Raw genomic sequence first — 20,984 nt, 5'->3', positions numbered from 1 at the left:
AGCCTGCTTCTCCCTCTGCCTGTGTCTCTGCCTCTCTCTCTCTCTCTCTCTCTCTGTGACTATCATAAAAAAAAAAAGATAAGAAGTATAGAGGTACTGGCAATAGTCTAAGGTTTTTTGGGGATCCCTGGGTGGCTCAGCGGTTTGGTGCCTGCCTTTGGCCTGGGGCGCATCGAGTCCCGCGTCGGGCTCCCCGCATGGAGCCTGCTTCTCCCTCTGCCTGTGTCTCTGCCTCTCTTTCTATCATAAATAAATAAATCTTTAAAAAATGTTTTTTTGTGTGTGCATTGTAAATCTCCTTCTTAGGCGAATAAATGCAAATGGCCAGTTAAACATTTTTTTAAAATTTATTTATTTATGAGAGACACAGAGAGAGAGAGGACTAAGGAGATAAAATGATACAACATTCAAGGTAAGAAGTTTGGCCTTAGGTTCCCATTGTCTTAGGCTTATATCCTTTGAACCCTGTAATTTCACTTAAAAGAAAGAACGTAGTAGGAATATATCCCTGAGAATTAACAAAAAGGTGGGAAAAAGTTTTGTACAGGACCATTCTCCTCAGCATTGTGTGAGCAGTCACTTGGGGTAGAAAACAATCCAACAACGGAAGAGTGGTTAACAGATCTTGGGAACACTCAAACATGGAATAGTTTGCAGCTGTCAGCAACTGTGTTCTTGAAGACATTTATTCTAGTCACCTCTGAATTTTTCCTGTTTTTACTAGAAACCTCAGCAGTGACGGAAGTTCTCAACTTGAGGTTTTCTGTGACCTGGAGGCCATCCGTAGCCACTTAACTGGGAGTCAGACTCTATTTCTTTTCCCAGATGTTTAGTCTTTGCATTTATCTCATTTTGGTGGTGTTGGGGGGGGGGGAGCAGTATTCCTAATAGTCACCATGGGTCATTCTAGGTCCTACCACAGAATAATGAATTTCCTATTCCCTAAAACACAGATGGGGACGGCTCAGGTTCTTGCTTGACGCTGCTGTGCTGAGAGAGAGAAGGCTTCAGGGTTCAGATGGCAAAATTAGGACCACATATCATCAAGGTAGTAATGGAAATCTAGTAAGTGCCCCTAGTAAAGGAACAGTAAATCTAGATGTCAGATACTCTTGCGATGAAAGAAGCAGTTGCCCTCTAAAAAAAAAAAAGCAAAAAAAAAAAAAAAAAAGAAAGAAAGAAGCAGTTGGCACCTAGCATTGGGACAAGAAATCCAGTGAATAAGCAATTTTTAAAAATTTACTTTTTAAAATATTTATTTATTTAAAAAAGATTTCTATTTACCTATTCATGAGAGACACAGAGAGAGAGGCAGAGACACAGGCAGAGGGAGAAGCAGGCTTCACGCAGGGAGCCCAATGTGGGACTCAATCCCAGGTCTCCAGGATTACACCCTGGGCTGAAGGCAGGTGGTAAACCTCTGAGCCACCCAGGGATCCCCTATTTATTTATTTTTAAAGGTTTTATTTATGCATGAGAGACACAGAAAGAGAGAGAGAGAGGCGGAGACATAGGCAGAGGGAGAAGCAGCAGGCTCCATGCAGGGAGCCCCATGTGGGACCTGATGCCAGGTGTCCAGGATCACACCCTGGGCCTAAGGTGGCAGGCCTGAGCCACCCGGGCTGCCCTATTTTTGTATTTATTTAAGGCACACACACACACACACACACACACACACACACACACAGATATAGCGAGAGAGTAGCCCCAAGGAGAGGGAGAAGCTGGCTCCCCGCTGAGCAGGGAGCGGAATGCAGGGGGATCCCAGGACCCTGAGCTCATGACCTGAGCCCAAGGCAGATGCCTAACTGACCCAGGCACCCAAGCGCCCCTGAATAAGCACCTCCTTCACCAAACACCCTATCAAGAGCGGTCCCCTGTGGCTACTCCTCATTTTGCAAAACCTTCAGCCACCTTCACTTCACTAAGTGCCGGGAATAAAGGCAGAACCTGCCCTTGCCCCCGGCGAGTTCCCAGCCTCAGAGAGAAGGCAGGCAGGCACGGGGTTCAAGCAATGACAAGGTGGGTGAGTGTTGTTGCTGGACGGGGCCGGGGTCGGGGGGCTCACCTGGCCTAGGGGTCCAGCGAGACCTCCCTGAAGAGGTGACATCTGGAGGTTTAAGGCAAAACCCAAGGGCAGGTAGGACAGGCGGTGTTCTGGGCGGCCGGGGAAGGGTGCTCGGCTCGAGCCAGGAGCCCCGCCAGCGTGGCCGGAGCGGTCAGGACTGGGGTCGTGCTGCGGCCGTGGGTTCCCTACCTGGCCTTTGCCACAGTCTGTTTCCGATGCCCCCGCTGCCACCTGCCGTGTCCTTGGCCGGGACGCCCCCGCCGGGCGGCAGGTGCGGGCGGGCAGCGGGGCCCGGGCTCGGGCGACAGGTGCGCGCGGCGCCCCGGGCAGGCTCGGTCGGCCAGGTAAGGCGCCCAGGTAAGGCGCCTGGCAGCGGCGTCCACGCCCCCTGGGGTGGGGGGGCTCCCCGAGGACTGACGGGTTCCTCCGCTTTAGATCGCGCTGTTATTCCCCTGGGGGGGGGCTATTTATAGAAAAGACTTGTTAGATCACCTCCTGCTCTTCTGCTTTTTTTTTTTTTTTTTTTCTTATTCAAGATGCCTGACTGGGGGCTGGAGGCAACCGTCCTTCCAGGGCTGAAGTCGTGTTGGAAGCGGGCTGCGTAGAGCAGTTCCAGTTCAGCTGCGTCATCTGCTCTTGGCTCCTCCTGGAAACGGCCCTTTCTCGACTTAGGGATTCACCAGCATTTGTAAACAGGGTACGTGCTCGCCCCGTGGTCACCGAGTTGCTGCTTCCTTTTCCAAAGTCTGTATCTCTCCTTTTATCCCACCAGGTTTACTGTTATTTTATTGTAAACTGCATGCAGTGCTTTTGAGGTTAAGAAGTGGGGTTTGCATACACTTTTTTTTTTAAAGATTTTATTTATTTATTCATGAGAGAGAGAAAGAGAGAGAGGCAGAGACAGAAGCAGAGAGAGAAGCAGGCTCCATGCAGGGAGCCCAATGTGGGACTGGATTCCGGGACTCCAGGATCATGCCCTGGGCCAAAGGCAGGCGCTAAACCACTGAGCCACCCACGGATCCCCATAAACTTATTTTTTAAAAATTTTATTTATTTATTTTATTTATTTTTTTTCATAAACTCATTTTTAAAAAGGATTTTTATTTATTCATGAGAGACACAGAGGCAGAGACAAAGGCAGAGGGAAAAGCTAGACCTTCTGCGGGGAGTCCGTTGTGGGACTCCATCCCAGGACCCCAGATCACCACCTGATCCAGGGTGAAAGGCAGACACTCAACCACTGAGCCACCCAGGCGTCCCTGCATAAACTGATTTATTTATTTTTTTTGTTTAGCTACATTATAGGGTTTATTTATTTATTTATTAAACATTTTTTTTTTTTTTTTAAGTAGGCTCATGCCCATCAAGGAACCCATCCATCAGAAGCAGAGATCAAGACCCTGAGATCAATACCTGAACTGAGATCAAGTCACAGGCTTTACCAGCTGAGCCACCCAGGCGCCCCTATACGATACTTTTTAAATTGAAGTGTAGTTGACGATGTTTTAGGTGTGACACCTAGTGATTCGACTACTGTATGCATTATGCTACGTTCTCCACAAGTATAGCGTTTAAAAAACATGTTTGCATTTGAAAAAAAAATCACAGGTTGACATGCAAAAAGTAAGGGACACTGACAAGGGGCATGGCAGCTTTTCTGGACCCCTTCCTGGCATCTTGATGCTGGTGCCTCTATAAAGACACTGGTTCAGGGTGTGCCTGGGGGGCTCAGTCGATGAAGCATCTGCCTTCCGTTCAGGTCATGATCCTAGGGTCCTGGGATAGAGCATTGCATCTGGCTCCCTGCTCAATGAGGAGTCTGCTTCACCCTCTACCTCTGCTGCTCCCCCTGCTTGTGCTCTCTCTCTTTCTCTGTCAAATAAATAAATGAATAAATAATAATAATTAATAATAATAATAATAATAATAATAATAATAAAACAAAACCCAGACAACACAAGTTCAGTGAAAACAAGAAAGCAAAGCCATGCTGGCTTGGGAATGTAAGGGATGCATGTAATGCTCCCATTCTCCCCGATTCTTTTCACCAAACTTTGCTTGCCAGACCCATGAAGTTTCCAGAGCAAAAGATGTTTTATAAGATGCTTTTCCATGCCTGAGAAAGGCAACTTGATCTACTTGAAAGGAGCTCTGCTTTGGGTAGACTGCAGCCCAATTCCTATGCTGTTAGAAGGAGGTAATCCTACTCACCCTTAAGAGTTAGGAGGATGAAATGAAAGCGTCTTGCCCTTCTAGTCCCTTCCTGTTGACTCGTCCAGGTGGGCTCTTCCTGGATCGGATCATCGCTACTCGGCCCTGCGCGCCCACCTCATTCTTAATCCTCAGCCAGCATCATGAGGACTCTGTTCTCTGGTAGAACCATGGGACAAAGGCATCTGCCTACGGTCACATGGTCACTGTACATGTCTGCATTTTTGCCCCTGGGGGAAGTCGGGGGTCTGGGGCAACATCTGAACCCAGATAGCAGCCTCTGTTGCTTTGCCATGCAAACTGCAGCTCACAGGCTCAGCCCTGGGCTGCTAAGGGGATGCCCTGTGAAAGCTGTCTTCATCTTTTTATTTATTTTTATTTTTTTATTTTTAATTTTTTAAAAAATTTTTATTTATTTATGAGAGTCACACAGAGAGAGAGAGAGAGAGGGGCAGACGGAGAAGCAGGCTCCATGCACCGAGAGCCCGACGTGGGATTCAATCCCAGTTCTCCAGGATTGTGCCCTGGGCCAAAGGCAGGTGCTAAACCGCTGCGCCACCCAGGGATCCCTGTCTTCATCTTGATTGTAGAGGTTTTAGTCAATTTCCACAGTCATTCATGTAACCTTTTTTTAAAAAAAAATTTATTTATTTATTCATTCATTCATTCATTCATTCATTCATTCATGAGAGGCAGAGACATAGGCAGAGGGAGAAGCAGGCCCTCTGTGGACTTAAGACTGGGTCCTGGGACTCTGGGATCATGTCCTGAGCCAAGGGCAGATGCTCAACCACTGAATGGTGCCCCATTCATTTAACCTTTTTAACCAGTCTTTTAAAAGGGAGACCATTTTTGTTCAGGAAATAGGAAGAGAACAAGTACTGGAGATGAGTGGCACTCACCTGTTTGCAGTTCAGTATCTGATCTATTGTGGTGGCTTAGACTTTTGAGCCTGCTGAGTGGTGTGTGTTTGTTTAATCTTCTGGAAGCTTATGGTACTAATCGCCCCCAACTGGAGGTCCTGTTTGATGGGCAGGAAACTATTCACAGATGGTGACTCCCTTCCCCCAACCAGGAATGATTTTTATATGCCTGGGACGGAAAGGATCACTCCCCTCTGTCAGATGAAGATAAATTTGCTTTCAGTGGAGGAAATTTTGTGAGCACTTCGCTCTCTAGTGGTTGACTAGGCAAAAGATTTAATAGTTCTAACCTCATCTTGCAAACTGAGGTATGAGCCAGTTTGGTTTCAAAAACTTTTATCGAGCACCCACTACGTGCTGGCACAGTGCTAAATGCCAGGGTTATGAAAGTGAGTAAGACATCACTGCAATCAAGTCCTTGTAAAGTGAATCATGTTGTAAATGTATTGGGATCCCAGAATTTTAGAGGTCGAAGATGATCTGGTTTGTGTCACTCCTTCTTTTTTAAACAGTTGAAAACTGGGACCCAGAGAGATGAAGACCATATGGCTAGTTAGGGACAGACAAAGAAATTCAGGAGAGGATCATCCCCTAATTTTTATGACTTTTTATTTTGAAATAATTTTAGACTTCCAAGAGTTGCAAAAATAGTACAGAATTCTTTGCCCAGTTTTCTCCAGTGTTAACATTTTACACAACCATGGATTTGTCAAAACTAGTACATCAACTAAGCTACAGACTTCAGATTTCACTAGTTTTTCCACCAAGGTCCACTTAGTTTCAGGATCCAATCCAGGATACCACATAGCATTTATTATTATTATTATTATTTGAGTTATTTATTTATTCATGAGAGACACAGAGAGACAGAGATATAGGCAGAGGGAGAAGCAGACTCCCTGTAGAGAGCCTGATGTGGGACTTGATCCCCAGACCTGGGATCATGACCTGAGCCGAAGGCAGACACTCAACCACTGAGCCACCCAGGAGTCCCTAGCATTTATTATTATCATTATCATTATTATTATTTTTTATCATTATTACTTTTTAGATTTTTAAAAAATATAACACTTAGACTGTAGTTTTTAACTTTGGATTTTCCTATAGTTGAGGTTCTTTAAGATGTTATCGAGGGGCACCTTTTTCTCCCTCTGCCTGTCTCTGCCTCTCTGTCTATCATGAATAAATACATAAATAACATCTTAAAAAAAAAAGATGTTATCAAATCAGTGACATTCAGCAGTTGTGTAGAAACCATATCCTAAGCCTTTTTCGGGTTTTGGAGTAGGCTGTTTCCAGGGCCAGCTCTTTGCTGGGAGGATCTTGATGAAATCTCACCTACAGCTTTTTGGATGTGTCCAAGGTCTGGACCATCCCAGCCTGTCTGATCTGGATACAAAAGGCTGCTCTCAGGGCTGGCGGTGCCACAGCCTAAACCTTCTGCCAGTGTTTCCTCTTGGATCTAGAGACTCATTTCTATTTATTATTGTTGTGGGTAGAACTTTCTCTGCTCTCAGGTGCCTGGTTCATATGGTGAAGGACTTTGGAGTCAGAAAGACAAATTTAACCTCCAGTTTCCCCACCATCGTGATACCTGGGCAAGTCTCTCAGCTGTTCCTCTGCAAGAAGGGGACCACAGCCACCCTGCAGAGTTGAGAGGTCTAAATATAAGAATATACATAGTGATCAGCATAGTGCATGGTGTGCTGATGTGCAATGAATAAAGAAGTGGATGGATGGCAGGGCACCTGGGTGGCTCAGCGGTTGAACATCTGCTTTTGGCTCAAGGCTTGATCCTGGGGTCTTCTGCCTATGTCTCTGTGTCTCTCATGAATAAATAAATAAAATCTTAAAAAAAAAAAAGGATGGATGGCACTAGGGCAAGACTAGGCTGGCTGGGTACAATGGAAAGTCTTGAATGCCAAGTAAGACTGAACTCACTGGGGGCAGGGGTGGACACTGAAGGCTTTGAGTAGGGGAGTGACGAGGTCAGAGTTGACTTTGGAAAGTTACAAGGTGGAGATGTGCTGGGTTACAGAGCCGCGGGAAGCAGGAAGCGCTCTGGGAATCATCAGGGGCTATCATGTTAGTGTCAGTGAGAGCAGAATGGGTATTTGGACTGGACGAGGGGTGGGGTAGGAAGACGAACCTCTTAAGAGACAGTGTGGAGATGCCATTCACTGATACAGAGGCTGTGGGGTGAAGGTGGGACTCCAAGATGACTCCATTATAGGTCCACACGAAAAGAAGGCTGAGGTCATTAACTGTAGCTAGAGAAATCAGGACAAAGAGGACATTTGTGGAGAAAAAAAATACAGTGGGTTTTATTCGTGTTGCACTTGAGACACCAACAGAATGTTCAAGTAGCTATGTAGAAGCAATAGCTGTGGCCCTGGCTAGTTACACATCATGCCCAAAGGTGTGGCCACCGAAACCCAGAGAGCAAACAGGACCACCCCAGAAGAAAATGTTGGTGAGGCCAGAAGCTGGGGGCAAAGACTCCCTCTAGACCATTGTTTCCCAGAAATGGTCAGAGACAAGAGGAGGGCCTACTGAGAACTAGGATATATCAGTTTGTCCTCGCTGCCGTATCGCTTCTCGGCCTTTTGGCTAAGATCATGTGTCCTCGCTGCCGTAACATGGTACCACAGACTGGGCAGTTTCAACAGCCCCAATCTGTCCCCACAGTCTGGAGGCTAGAAGTCCCAGATCGGAATACTGGCAAGTTGGTTTCTTCTGAAGATTTCCTCCTTTTGTCTTCACGTGGTCTTCCCTTTATGTGGATCTGTGTCCTGAGCTCTTCGAAGGACACCAGTTCTCCTGGATCAGGGCCCACCCGTAGGACTCATTTTTACCTTAATCACCATTTGAAAGACCCATCTCCAAATACAATCATACTGGGGATTAGAATTTCAACATTAGAATTTGGGTGGGGGGACACAGTTCAGCCTGTAACATAGAAACAGAAACGGCTAATGACCTTGTGGTCATGAGGTTCAAGAGCCTACCTGAAAGGGGTTATCATGTCTGCCCGGAAAAACATTCAGGACCCATCATTTTGTGGAGCATTTTCCTTTCTCCAACTGCTGACATGTAGTTCTGGCTTATTGAGAGAAACTGATTTCTTCCTCCTGTTCTGCAGATGGGCCACACACACACAATTACATCTATTTATTTATAGATATGCTTCTGGAGAGAAGAGAGACGGACCTGGAGAGAGGTGGGGAAGGGTCCTGCTGTGGGTATTCAGCATCCCCATCCAGGCTACAAGGCCTCCCCCCCCCTTTTTTAAAAAATATTTTATTTGTTTATTCATGAGAGATCCAGAAGAGAGGGGCAGAGACACGGGCAGAGGGAAAAGCAGGCTCCCCAGGGGAGCCCGATGCGGGACTCGATCCCAGGACCCTGGGATCACTGCCTGAGCCGAAAGCAGACACTCCTCCACTGAGCCACCCAGGTGAGCCACCCGTAAGTCCTTCCTAAATTAAATTTCCTTTTCATGTACTTCAGTTGTCTAACAATTTGTATAAATCTAGCAAATTAATAAGCTTATCAGTATGGCAAACCTGATGTCTTAGATGTTTCAATACTGTTTAAAAATTTAGTAAGATTACAATGTAAGAGTAACCCATTTCAAATCAGATTTAGAAGGGTGTGCCTAAAATCGCCATATTTTTAAATACGTTTCAGGCATATCAATACCATATACACATGGATTCCTTATTAATCCAGAAATATTAATAATCTGTGGTTTTGTTTCTTCTAAGCCTGTCTATATTTGACTCAAAATTTTATTGGATTAACAGATGGATATATTTTTAAGAAAACAGTTACCGTCCCAATTAATGGAGTCATTGATCATCAAAGAGTTTTGCTGGTTATTTCTGGAGTCTTTAGGAGACATCAAATCCTATCTGCTGTGGTCATACCAATGATTCTTTTTAATTTTTTAAAGATTTTTATTTATTCATGAGAGACACACAGGCAGAGAGACATAGACAGAGGGAGAAGTGGGTTCCCCACAGGGAGCCCAGTGGGGGACTCATCCCCAGACCTGGGATCATGCCCTGAACCCAAGGTAGCCGCTCAACCACCTAAAACATCTTGTACTGTTGTATTTTTAGGACTGTCCCGCTCTTCAGGAGTCTTAGAATGAGATGTGACTGAAATCTGGCTCTCTCTGCTTTGGCATCACAGCTTCCAGGGTCTTTGTATTGATGATTGTCACTTGGCTCAGAAATAACCTTCTAAAGGAAGAATTTACTTATTTTATTTATTCATGAGAGACACACAAGAGAGGGGCAGAGACACAGGCAGAGGGAGAAGCAGGCCCCATACAGGGACCCCGGGATCATGCCCTGAGCCAAAGTCAGATGCTCAACTGCTGAGCCACCCAGGCGTCCCAGGAAGAATTTACAATTTACTAATATTCATCAATAGGATAAATAAGTCCTCTCTCTGTGTCTCTCATGAATAAATAAAATCTTAAAAAAAATAAATAGGATAAATGAGTCCGTAATACAAACATAATCAAATAACAAGGCTCAATAGTGTGTTATAGTTGACATTGTTTTAGAATACTTAAACTTTTATTGTGGCTCATGATGAGCTCATGGCTCTTCATAAATTTAATGCATTTCAATTTGATACTCAAATTGCCCTAATTTGGCTAGCAGGGGGGCGGCCCTTTGGGTTAGCTCCTGTATCCTTCTGACACCACCCTATTTTTCTTTGAAGCTTACTTTCTCTCTGGCATGAAGTGTCTTGGCCTATCAGGTATTCCCTAACACCTGCACCAGCCATTTCTCCAAGGATCTCTGTCTTTTTTTTTTAAATGGAAAAAATAGCAGGCATACAGGATCTGAGCACTCTGGTGCCTTTAAGGGTAAAATTGCTCTGAGGCCATCTTTGTGAACAAAGCTGGAAAAGAGATTTCTTTTTCTTTTAAAGCCAGGAGTTTGCTATTTTCAATAGTTTGAGGTGTTCTGACTTAAAGTTCTTTTGATCTTTTGATTTTATCTCCTTTTCTCTTTTATAAAGTTGCTTTTTGCTTCATTTAAGTCTGATTGCTCTAAGACAATGTGTTAATACAAGTATTAAAGCTCATACTGAATCATATACTGAATAGATATCAAGACTTTCTGTACAGTTCCTTTGGTTCTTAGTATTCTAGGAAGGATGTTTAGTAATTCATAATCCCCCCCCACCTCTCTCTTTTAAGCTTCTAAGTAGGCTCTATGCCCAACATGGGGCTTGAACTCATGGCCTGGAGATCAAGAGTCCCATGCTCCACCAACTGAGCCAGCCGGGCATCCCAGTAATTCATAATCTCTTGCTTAGTGTGGCTCTTTACATATTCATGTGATGGAGAGTTTTGTTCCACTGTTTTCATCCTGCTTTCAGCTGAAGGGTGCTGGTATTCTAATAGCTAACAGTTTCAAGAATTTAAGAATTTAGCAAGCGATCCCCAGCCCCTCCAGATAGTGAAGGAGTGGGGAGGGCAGCCATTCTACTTTGAAATCAGCTCAATCTACAACATTCTTTTTAAGTTTCATTTCCTTATCACTGCATCCATGTACTGTCACTTAAAACATAGTTCTAAGATACACGTGTGTGTGTGATCTCCAGCAGATTAACTGGTTCAGCCTATTACTGAATTACAGATAATATTAGAATCAATACACTTTACACAGTTGGTAAATAAATCCAATCTTAAAACTTAGATCTTCTTTTAAAATATATGGAACATTCTTTTATCAACTTAGTATGTTACATATTGTTATACGAAGATTTATAATGAATAAATTCAAATGGTTTTCCCAGTTAGCATTATCTTGACCTACTTACTACCAGTCAATATGTTTGTTTTTACTGTAGGGAGACAGCTTTATTTTGGCATACCATATAAGTAAGAAATAATGACACATTAAATATAGGCTCTTAAGGTTTTAGTATTTATTTTTAATTTTTTAAAAGATTTTATTTTTATTTATTCATGAGAGATACAGAGAGGCAGAGACACAGGCAGAGGGAGAAGCAGGCTCTATGCAGGAAGCCCGATGTGGGACTCGATCCCAGGACTCCAGGATCACGACCTGAGCCCAAATCAGATGCTCAACCACTGAGCCACCCAGGTGTCCCTAATATTTATTTTTTAAAAAATATTTTATTTATTTTATCGAGTAGGGGGAGGGGCAGAGGGAGAGGAAGAAGCAGACTCCCTGTTGAGCAGGGAGCCAGATGCAAGACTCCATCCCAGAAGCCTCTCAGACACCCCTTAATTACAAACTGTGCAGAACTTAGAGTCCTTTTGATAAATGTAAAACTTCCAAAAGCAGTATTACTAGAAAACTAAAGTTTATATAAATAAAATGCAATTGAAATAATAAATTCTCAGCTTCCTTATATAATTAGTTATAAGGAATAATTTATGGAAATGCACAAGGCATTTAATACAAAATTTTCCTATTTGGAATGAATGTTCTTAAAAATTGGGATTCCAGGGTAGCTCGGGTGGCTCAGCTGTTTAGCACGGCCTTTGGCCCAGGATGTGATCCTGGGGACCTGGGATCAAGTCCCGAGTCGGGTTCCCTACAGGGAGTCCGCTTCTCCCTCTGCCTGTGTCTCTGCCTCTCTCTGTGGGTCTCTCATGAATAAATAAAATCTTAAAAAAAAAATTGGGATTCCAGAATTGATTTTTGACCAAGGTGAGGTGGTGGTTGGTTTGATCCCTACCTTCGTGGGGCCTGGCATTTGCTAATCAGAAAGATTTAAAATGACAACTTTTTATCCCCCCTCAGGCCCTGATCACAGTCCAAGCCTCAAATTTATTGTTTTGGTGGCAGCTTGTTTCTATTGGTCCACACTGAATTTTTCTTTTTGCATTTAAACCAATAATGAAAAGGATTAATGGCTTAAAAGTTTAATTTACTTAACGGTGAACTGCATATGGATAGTCTCCCTGACACTGTCTGGCTAATAAACACACATACTAAAAAACACACACACACCATAGAGATTCAGACAAAGAAAAGCTCTTCATGCTACAGCCTTTATCAACAAAAACCTCATGATTTCAATTAAATTTGTATTTAAATCATTTTTATGGAGGATATTTTTTCAAACAGATGGTCATTTTTGAGACCCTGAGATCTCTCAATATCATTTGTTTTCAGCACTCCAACACTGATGTGGAGGGAATAAGTTCTTTTATATAAAGCAGAGACTATGTGATTCATTTGCTAAATGTGAACTGTTTACAGTTAGAGATTTTTAAAATTCAGCATCTACTAAATGCTTCCAACTAGCCTGGGATCGCTTCACAAACTGTCCTACTCAGCTCAGGCCATTTGACTGCATTCAGAATGCTTTCCAGATGCTGACAGAACTACTGTCAGCAGGATAGGCTTCCCCTGGGGAGGAAGTTATCTATTTAATTGGGGTGGGGGTGCAGGACAGCTCCTCTGGGTGATACTCTTGGTTAACACTCTGCCTTTTCCCCAAATTATCATTTCCAGGGTATTCTAGAGACTTTGAGTCAGCTTTTCTGGTAGAAAGGCAGGCATGGTGATGAGTTACTGAGTTGGTGTTCAGCCTCTGGCAGGTGAGTGCTACAATTCCTTTCTGCAGTGATATTCTTATAAACGACAGCCTTGCTTTTAAATTCCTAGTCTGTGGTCTATTCCTAGTCTGTTCTCCACAATAATTTGGAATAATCTGTTCAAGAGTCCAGAGCAACTCAAATCTAGGGAGTGACAGAGGTGGATTTCAATAGTGTTGCTCAAATTTTAATGTTTGTGAATCTCGGGATTTTGTGAAAGCACAGATGGTGCTTTCATGGGTCTGGGGTGGAGTCTGGGGCTTTGCATTTCTAGTGAGCTCCCAGGTGATGCCAGTGCTGCTGGTCCAGGCACTACACTTTGAGTGGTGAGGGACCATAAGGTGTCAATCAGATATGCACACAGTGAGACCCCCTGATGTCTTATTTTTGCACCCTTCCCCTTTTCCTTTGCTGTCTGGGGATGATGAAGCCAAGCCCCAGCCTTGAGCTGTTATCCTTATTTCAGGAGGGATCATAAACAGAGCCTGCCATTTGCCTGTTTAACTTCTCTGACTCCTCTGCCTTCCTTTGCTCCTCCCTGGGCCTGAATGGTAATGGTGCTCTTTGGTCTAAGGGCCAAGAAGGAACCTCACTGACTTCCCAGTTCACGTTTGCCCACTGTGGTCCTTATGGTTTATAACCCACGGCTGTACGTAGAATTGATCCTCACATTTCCCCATGATGTCTTCTGAGACCATGATGTCTTGAAGCATCTAAAGGCAAACCTGGAAAATTCTCTTCTGGCTTGTTGGACTTATGGTGTTTGGGAAGGTGGGGTTACAAAGCTCTTAAGGAACTTGGAAAAACGAGAGATGCTTGTGACCTTCAGGTGGAAGAGATGACCTCTTCATACCGAGCAGAGTGGAGAGGCTGTGTTCTTAGGGCCATAATTCAGCAAACTCCAAGAAGGCCATCTGAAGGGTTTGTCCAGTAACATATCTGGGTTTATCACTTTGTAAAGCCTTTTCACTTTCTCATTCCTAACTTGTAAGCCCTGTGTTATCCTGGAGGGGCTAAGGGCTCCCTCAGGGGAACTCATTCATATTTCTTCTTCCAGGGACACAATGACAAAACTTTAGGCCTTGTGACCATGCCAGAAACTTGCTTCCCAACTGTCACTGTCCTGCAGGGAAGGGGAAGATACAGCTTCAGCCTTGCTCATTGGTTACTGTCTTTCTTCTATTTCTGGTCCACTGTGATGCTTATCTTGTTTTTGAATCTGCTTCTTTCTTTTCAGAATTTCTCTCTCCCTATTTATTTATTTATTTTAAAGATTTTATTTATTTATTCATGACAGACACAGGGGGAGAGAGAGAGAGAGAGAGAGAGAGGGGGGCAGAGACACAGGCAGAGAGAGAAGCAGGCTCCATACAGGGAACCCGACGTGGGACTTGATCCCAGGTCTCCAGGATCACGCCCTGGGCTCAAGGTGGCGCTAAACCACTGAGCCACCAGGGCTGCCCTATTTTTAAAATTTTATTTATTTATTCATGAAAGACACAGAGAGAGAGGCAGAGACAGACAGAGGGAGAAGCAGGCTCCCCATAGGAAGCCCTTTGTGGGACTTGATCCCGGAACTTGGGGGAATCACGTCCTGAGCGGAAGGCAGATGCTCAACTGCTGAGCCACCCAGGCATCCCCGGAATCTCTCTTTTAAAATCTGTTGTTGCTGTATGCGCTGGGAAAAAGTTCCTATGCCTTCCAACCAAAAATCTGAAGTTGTGAAAGTGGGTTTTCTATACTCCTGTTTTTTTTTTTAAGATTTTACTTATTTATTCATAAGAGACACAGAGAGAGAGAAAAAAAAGAGAGAGGGGAGAGAGAGAGAAAGAGAGAGGCAGAGGCACAGGCTGGAGGAAAAGCAGGCTCCATGCAGGAAGCCTGATATGGGATTCGATCCTGGGACTCTAGGATCACGCCCTGAGCCAAAGGCAGATGCTCAACCACTGAGCCACCAAGGCATCCCCATACTGCTGTTTTAAAGCAGATGAATAGGGGCACCTGGGTGGCATAGTCGGTTAAGCGGCTGCCTTTGGCTCCGGTCATGATCTCAAGATCTTGGGATCCAGGGCCTCCTTAGGCTCCCTGCTCAGCAGGGAGTCTGCTTCTCTCTCTGCCTCTGCCCCTCTCCCAGCTCATTCTTTCTCTCTCTCAAATAAATCCAATCTTAAAAAAAAAAAAAAGGCTGATGAATAAATGGTCAGGGCATTTTAAAAATCTACCCTTGGATTAAGTAAGATGTGGGAGTGGTGCACCGGATTGCTGCTGCGGTATTCATTCCACTTATAGCAAAGGCCAGAGTAGGAAGCAACACAGGGAAAATCTTTGCTATGTTTTAGAGTGGCTGGGGGCACTTTTTTTTTTTTCCCCAAACTGCCTTTTATTATTTTTTTTTAAAGATTTATTTTAGAGAGAGAGCATGTGCAATGAGCTTGTGGGAGAGGGGCAGAGGTGGAGGGAGAGAAGAGAATCTCAAGCCGACTCCCTACTGAGTGCAGACCCAGACAGAGGGTTCAATCCCAAGACCCTGAGATCATGACCTGAGCCAAAATCAGGAGTCGGACACTTAATTCACTGAGCTACCCAGGCACCCCGCAAAGTGCCTTTTTACATGAGGTTCCATGGGAGAGATCTCTGTCACTCTCAGGAATAATTATGCTTCTCTTAGGGGGCAAGGACACTGACTCATAATTGTTAAGTTTCCCTTTTTCTTCTGGTCTTCGGATGCTCACAAATTGGTGACCCACATGTACAAGAACAGCAGGCAGCCTTTTTCGTGAGGGTCTGCCTTCAACTTTTCAGTCTTTATTTGGAGTACAGATGTATATATAATCGTTTTTATGAATTTATGTAATCGTTTTTGCAAGAAGGCCTAGAAAAATCTAATAAACCAGACTCACCTTATTTTCCCAACTGGACTGGGTAGAGGCTGTATGGTAGCTGAATCCCAGTATGGTACTGGTTAATGTACATGTATCCACAGCCCCTTCTTCAATCTGCCTCCCAGCTCTCCTGAGAAAGGGAGGCAAGATTTTGGCCAAATGGGCCTAACCCCATGGTCTCCAACCTATCAACCTCCTCTTTTTAATGTCTCCTTTCTCCCTCCATCATAACTCCTCCACCCCCAGTGTGGGGTTGGGGGGTAAGAGTGGACCCTAGCTCAGGGCTCTCTCCTCACCCCCAGCTCAGCCTCCCTCCATTATCACCTGGCCCCTCGGCGAGGCCTCCCTCCTCTCTCCATCCTCACCCCACAACCCCAAGCACAGCCTCCCTCCATCCTCAACCCCATCTTGAAAGGCCTCTCTTCTCTCTCCATCCTCACCCCCTCCAAGAGAGACATCCCTCCATCCTCACCCCCCACCCAGCTCAGCCCCCCTCCTCCCTCCATCTTCCCCTCCCCTCCATCCTCACCCCACAACCCCAAGCATGGCCTCCCTCCATCCTCCCCACCTGCTCAGCCTCCCTCCTCCCTCCCCCCCTCCGCCCAGCTCAGCCTCCCTCCTCCCTCCATCCTCCCCCCCTCCGCCCAGCTCAGCCTCCCTCCTCCCTCCATCCTCACCCCACAACTCCAAGCACGGCCTCCCTCCATCCTCCCCCCGCCCCCCCGCAAGGCCTCCCTCCCTCCCTCCCTCCTCCCTCCCCTCCGCGGCCCGCGCGGCCTCACCCCTATGGCGCGGCCTCTTCCGGCCGGCGGGAGGGCGGGCGGCGGGGCGGGGCGGGGCGGGGCGGGGCGGGGCCGGGCGGGAGGGGCGAGCCGGTGGAGCGAGCGTCCCGGGCTGGCGCCCCGCCGCCGGCCGGCCGGTCATGCTCATCACGCTGTGCTACCTGTACCTGTGGGCGCGCTGGGGGCGCCGGCCGGCCGCGCTCGTGCGCGCCACGGTGCAGCGGCTGCGCGCCTCCCGCTGCTCCTTCACCTTCTGCGGCGCGGCGGCGCGGCCCCGGGACGCCCGCGTGTGTCTGAGCCGCGGCGGCCGCGTCTTCTGCGTCGGCGAGAGCCAGGTGGGCGGGCGCGGGGCCGGAGGGGGCGGGGCCTGGGGCAGCGAGGGGCGGGGCCTCGGCGCGCGGGGGCGGGGCCTCGGGGGGCAGCCGGGCGGAAGCGGCCGGGGCTCCGCGCTGCTCTCGGGCGGGGCGAGCCCGGGGGCCGCGGACGCGGGGTCCAGGGGGCCGGGTTCGGGGCTCCTCTGCGCGCGGACCTGCGGGGAGCAGGCGTGCGGGCGGAGCGCCCGGGAGGCCCGCCTGGCCCCGCCGTCCCCCGTCCGGCGGTCAGCGCTGCCCACCTGCGGCGTCCTGCGACCTCGTCTGCCCTGCGGGCTGGAGTCGGGCTGAACCTGCGTTCGCAGGAAGACGGCGGATCCTTAGCCGCCGTCACTGACCTCCGAGGCGACAGAAACGGCCCGGTCGCTGGCGGGTTTTACTCACCAGCCCCGCACATGGTCTTCGCACCTCTTTTATTTCGGTTTGCACATAGGCTTTCCTTTTTTTGACCCAATGCTTGGCCTGAGCTGCACGTTGAGCAGGCTCTTCCACCTGCCGGTCCTTGACTCTGCGCAAACCCCTGTTCCCCTTTCTGTAAAGGGGGCAACACTCCTATGCGCTCAGCAGTTGGACGGGGACCTGACTTCGCGGTGCAGTTCTGCGCACATTTCCCATCACTAACACTTCTCGTTAATATTTAAAAGCGTTTGCTTTTTTAAAAAATATTTTTTATTTATTCACGAGAGACAGAGAGAGGCAGGCTCCATGCAGGGAGCCCGACGTGGGACTCGACCCCGGGTCTCCAGGATCATGACCTGGGCCCAAGGCAGGGGCTAAACTGCTGAGCCACCCAGGGATCCCCCAAAAGTGTTTGCTTTTAATCGGTTTGTTTCCCTTTCCTCTTCCTTCTGAAAAGTTGGCTCACTTTTAGCATCGAAGTAAGATTTTCTTTGTGTGGGAAGCCATAACACCCACGTGGGAATTAAAATCTTATTTTAGGTTTGAATACTTTGTTTATGCCTAAGTATGAAATTATACCCGGCTTCTAGCAAATCAAAAATACCCTTCCTTGTTAGTATACTATGGCACACAGAAAATGAGATGAGTAACTCTTCTAGTCCTGAGAGAGTGCTTAGTTAGTACCACCTAGATGCAGGATGGGGAGACATTCATTCCACCTGAGAGCCTAATTAATTAATTAGGGCTTAATTCTCTCAAGGAACCTGGATGGAAAGAACAAAATAAGGAAAAATTGAGAGGGTGCTTTTTTCTATTGCAGTGGTTTCCAATCAGGATTCATTTACTTAAGTAACAGTTAAGATTTCAATTAAGAGTAAATATTTTGGACATTGACCCTGTGTCAGATGCTCAGATATCATCATCTCAAGGAGATGTTCCTCGTTCTTCAGACTAAAGGGGACGGGCCGGTGCTGTGCCCACATAAACTTTAAATCACCCTTCATATTTCCAGTTTTTATCTTTTTCTCCCTAGGAATTGGGTCTGTTTAGCTTAGCAGCTTGCCTTGGGAATAGTCACTTAGTATTTCAGTGAATGAAGGAGTGGTTAGTGATTGTTGGGTTTTAGCGCCGATGTTTAAGGCCTGTAATTGGAAAACTTGACTTTTTGTGGTTAGCTACTGTTCATTTCACCTGTAAAATATGGTAGGGTACTGATTTGGTTGGCTAGATACCTTGGCAGTCCACCTGGGCTGAAGTTAACTTTACAGAAATGAATCTTAGGTCTCATGTTGTCTTCTTAACATCACATATTTAGACTTGGGTGCATAGAATTTGTATGTTTATATAATTGAAGCTCCCGCAGAAATTGATAACTAGAATCAAAGAGTTTATACAAACTGGAAATTTAAAGATGTTTTGTTTAATATACACACATTCCGTGTTTGAGTAAGGTGGACAATCTGTTTTTTGTTAACTTAAAAAATTTTTCTTTTTAAGAATTTATTCATTTATTCATGAGAGACACACACAGAGAGAGGCAGAGACATAGGCAGAGGGAGAAGCAGGCTCCCTGCGAGGATCCTGATGTGGCACTCGATCTGGGACCCTGGGATCACGCTCTGAGCCAAAGGCAGAGGCTCAACCACTGAGCCACCCAGGCGCCCTTTGTTGTTAACTTCTATATTGATAATTATGTTTACCCACAGTTTTTTCAACCCCCCACTTTTTTTTTTTAAAGATTTTATTTACTCATTCATGAGAAACACAGAGAGGAAAGAGAGAGAGAGAGGCATAGACACAGGCAGAAGGAGAAGCGGACTCCACGCAAGGAGCCCCATGTGGGACTTGATTCTAGGTCTCCAGGATCATGCCCTGGACTGCAGGCGGCGCTAAACCGCTGAGCCACGTGGGCTGCCCCTCCCCCAAATTTTTATTCACTAATTTGTTCAGTAGATTTTTATTAATATTCTACTGTGAGCCAGGTTACTAGGCCAGGTGGAAACGCTTTTTGATCCTCCCAGCAAGGGCAGATTTGAACTGGTAAGCAGTGGGTGGAGCCTGACCTTTTTTTTTGGGGGGGAGGTAATGGTAGGGCTCATCCCTTGCAGCCTTAGATTTCAGCTTTTCTGCTCTTGATATCCCTTTATTAGTGGGTTAAAGCCTTTTCAAATTCATTTGCTATCTTTTTAGAGAGATTTCAGGAGGGAGAGCACAGATAAACGACATATCCAATCTGATAAGCGATGTTGATGCTATCTATAATCCCTAGAGGAAATGGAAGACTTCTTCAGGCTCCTGTTAATAATGCACTTCTTTTACCAGCTTGCACTTCTGAGCCTCCTCACCTTTAAATGTGCTTCGGAGTTGTGATTTGGAAAGCTCCTCATGCCTTAAGCAGTCAGGCATGGTGGGGGTGAGCCCAGCTTCACAATTAATGGTGGATCACAAATATCTATAGATGTTAAAGTCACAAATCGTAGAAGGGATGCTGCAGGTGTTTAAATAGTCACAATTCGGGGATCCCTGGGTGGCTCAGTGGTTTAGCGCCTGCCTTCGGTCCAGGGCGTGATCCTGGAGTCCTGGGATCGAGTCCAGCATCGGGCTCCCTGCGTGGAGCCTGGTTCTCCCTCTGCCTGTGTCTCTGCCTCTCTCTCTTTCTTTGTGTCTCACATGAATAAATAAATAAAATCTTAAAAAAAAATAGTTACAATTCAGTAAGAGATGCAGGGTTAATGTGGTGTATAGGAGACCACCCGAGAACCTTATTTAGATCCCGTCTGGAATTACAGAGGGAAGGTCCTGGTTGTTGATATAAGTGGCAATTGTGGTTTGAAGTGATATTAAATCCTCCTTTTTTGTGTGTTTCTTTCCCTCTGTCCAGTCCATCGATGACTTGAACAAGTGGGCCCTATTTATTGTCTCTCCATTTATACTGGAAGCGGAACACATAGCATTTGTGACAGAGAGCATTTGGGTGCAAGGTGAGAGTTTACAGAGACCATCTTCCTCTTCAGAAACCGTGAGTAACATGTTTTTTGTTGTTTTTTTATCACATGTTTTTTTAATCAAAGAAACTATGTCTTTTTTATTTTAAGATTTTATTTGTTTATTCATGAGAGACACACAGAGAGAGAGAGAAAGAGAGAGAGAGGCAGAGACATTACGCAGAGGGAGAAGCAGGTTTCCTGTTGGGAGCCTGATGCGGGACTTGATCCCAGGACGCCTGGATCACACCCTGAGCCCAAGGCAGACTCTCAACCACTGAGTGACCCTAGCGCCCAGCAAACTATGTCTTAACCAAAAGTAAATTTGATTTCTCCCTTGTTTTTTACTAGCCTTTGTGGCTCCCTTTCTTTTATGGATGTTTTGGGTAAAAGAAAAACATATTACTAAAATTATTTTCATCTGTTTCTTTTTATTTTGTAGTGTGGCTGCTAGAAAAACTGCCTGGGTGGCTTATGTTATGTTTTCATCGGGCAGCGCTGCTTGCTGCTCAAGGGACATCCAATCTGTCCTCCACTTCCTTCAAATTGGCCAAAGTGGTTAATTTATATCACCGTGTCCTTCCTAGATATCTCCCCTGGAATATTCTAAAAACACCTCAAACCTGATAACCTGTCCCAAAGTAGTTGTTTCTATTTCTCTGTTGGAAAAAAAGGATAGTCTCAGAGGAACATCCCAACCTGTTCTTCCTCTCACCTCCTGCCTCCTTCCTGCGATGAAGGTCCAAATTCTACAGAGCCCCCCC

At 46.0% G+C, this 20,984-nt stretch overlaps 1 protein-coding gene across 7 annotated transcripts in view; it reads left to right on the top strand.

The window, feature by feature from the left end:
- The first annotated feature begins 1,715 nt into the window (after positions 1-1,715).
- HLCS (holocarboxylase synthetase) overlaps positions 1,716-20,984 on the top strand; it is a 225,230-nt gene continuing 205,961 nt past the window's right edge. Inside the window, exons 1-4 of one of the 7 annotated variants that reach the window (XM_077879166.1) lie at positions 1,716-2,022; positions 2,605-2,765; positions 12,720-12,805; positions 20,118-20,255. Coding sequence is in view for 2 of the 7 variants with exons in the window: in XM_077879164.1 (XP_077735290.1) it covers positions 16,607-16,801; positions 20,118-20,255 (333 nt within the window). In the remaining 5 variants the exon portion in view is untranslated. Of the gene's footprint in view, positions 2,023-2,604; positions 2,766-4,861; positions 8,660-12,719; positions 12,806-16,589; positions 16,802-17,139; positions 17,259-20,117; positions 20,256-20,984 lie in introns of those variants that run through there. The other 6 variants (XM_077879167.1, XM_077879171.1, XM_077879165.1 and 3 more) reach the window with 6 other exon arrangements.

The sequence above is a fragment of the Canis aureus genome, chromosome 30, assembly GCF_053574225.1.
Source record: "Canis aureus isolate CA01 chromosome 30, VMU_Caureus_v.1.0, whole genome shotgun sequence".
NCBI lineage: Eukaryota > Metazoa > Chordata > Mammalia > Carnivora > Canidae > Canis > Canis aureus.
This window is presented reverse-complemented; position numbering and strand designations above follow the sequence as displayed.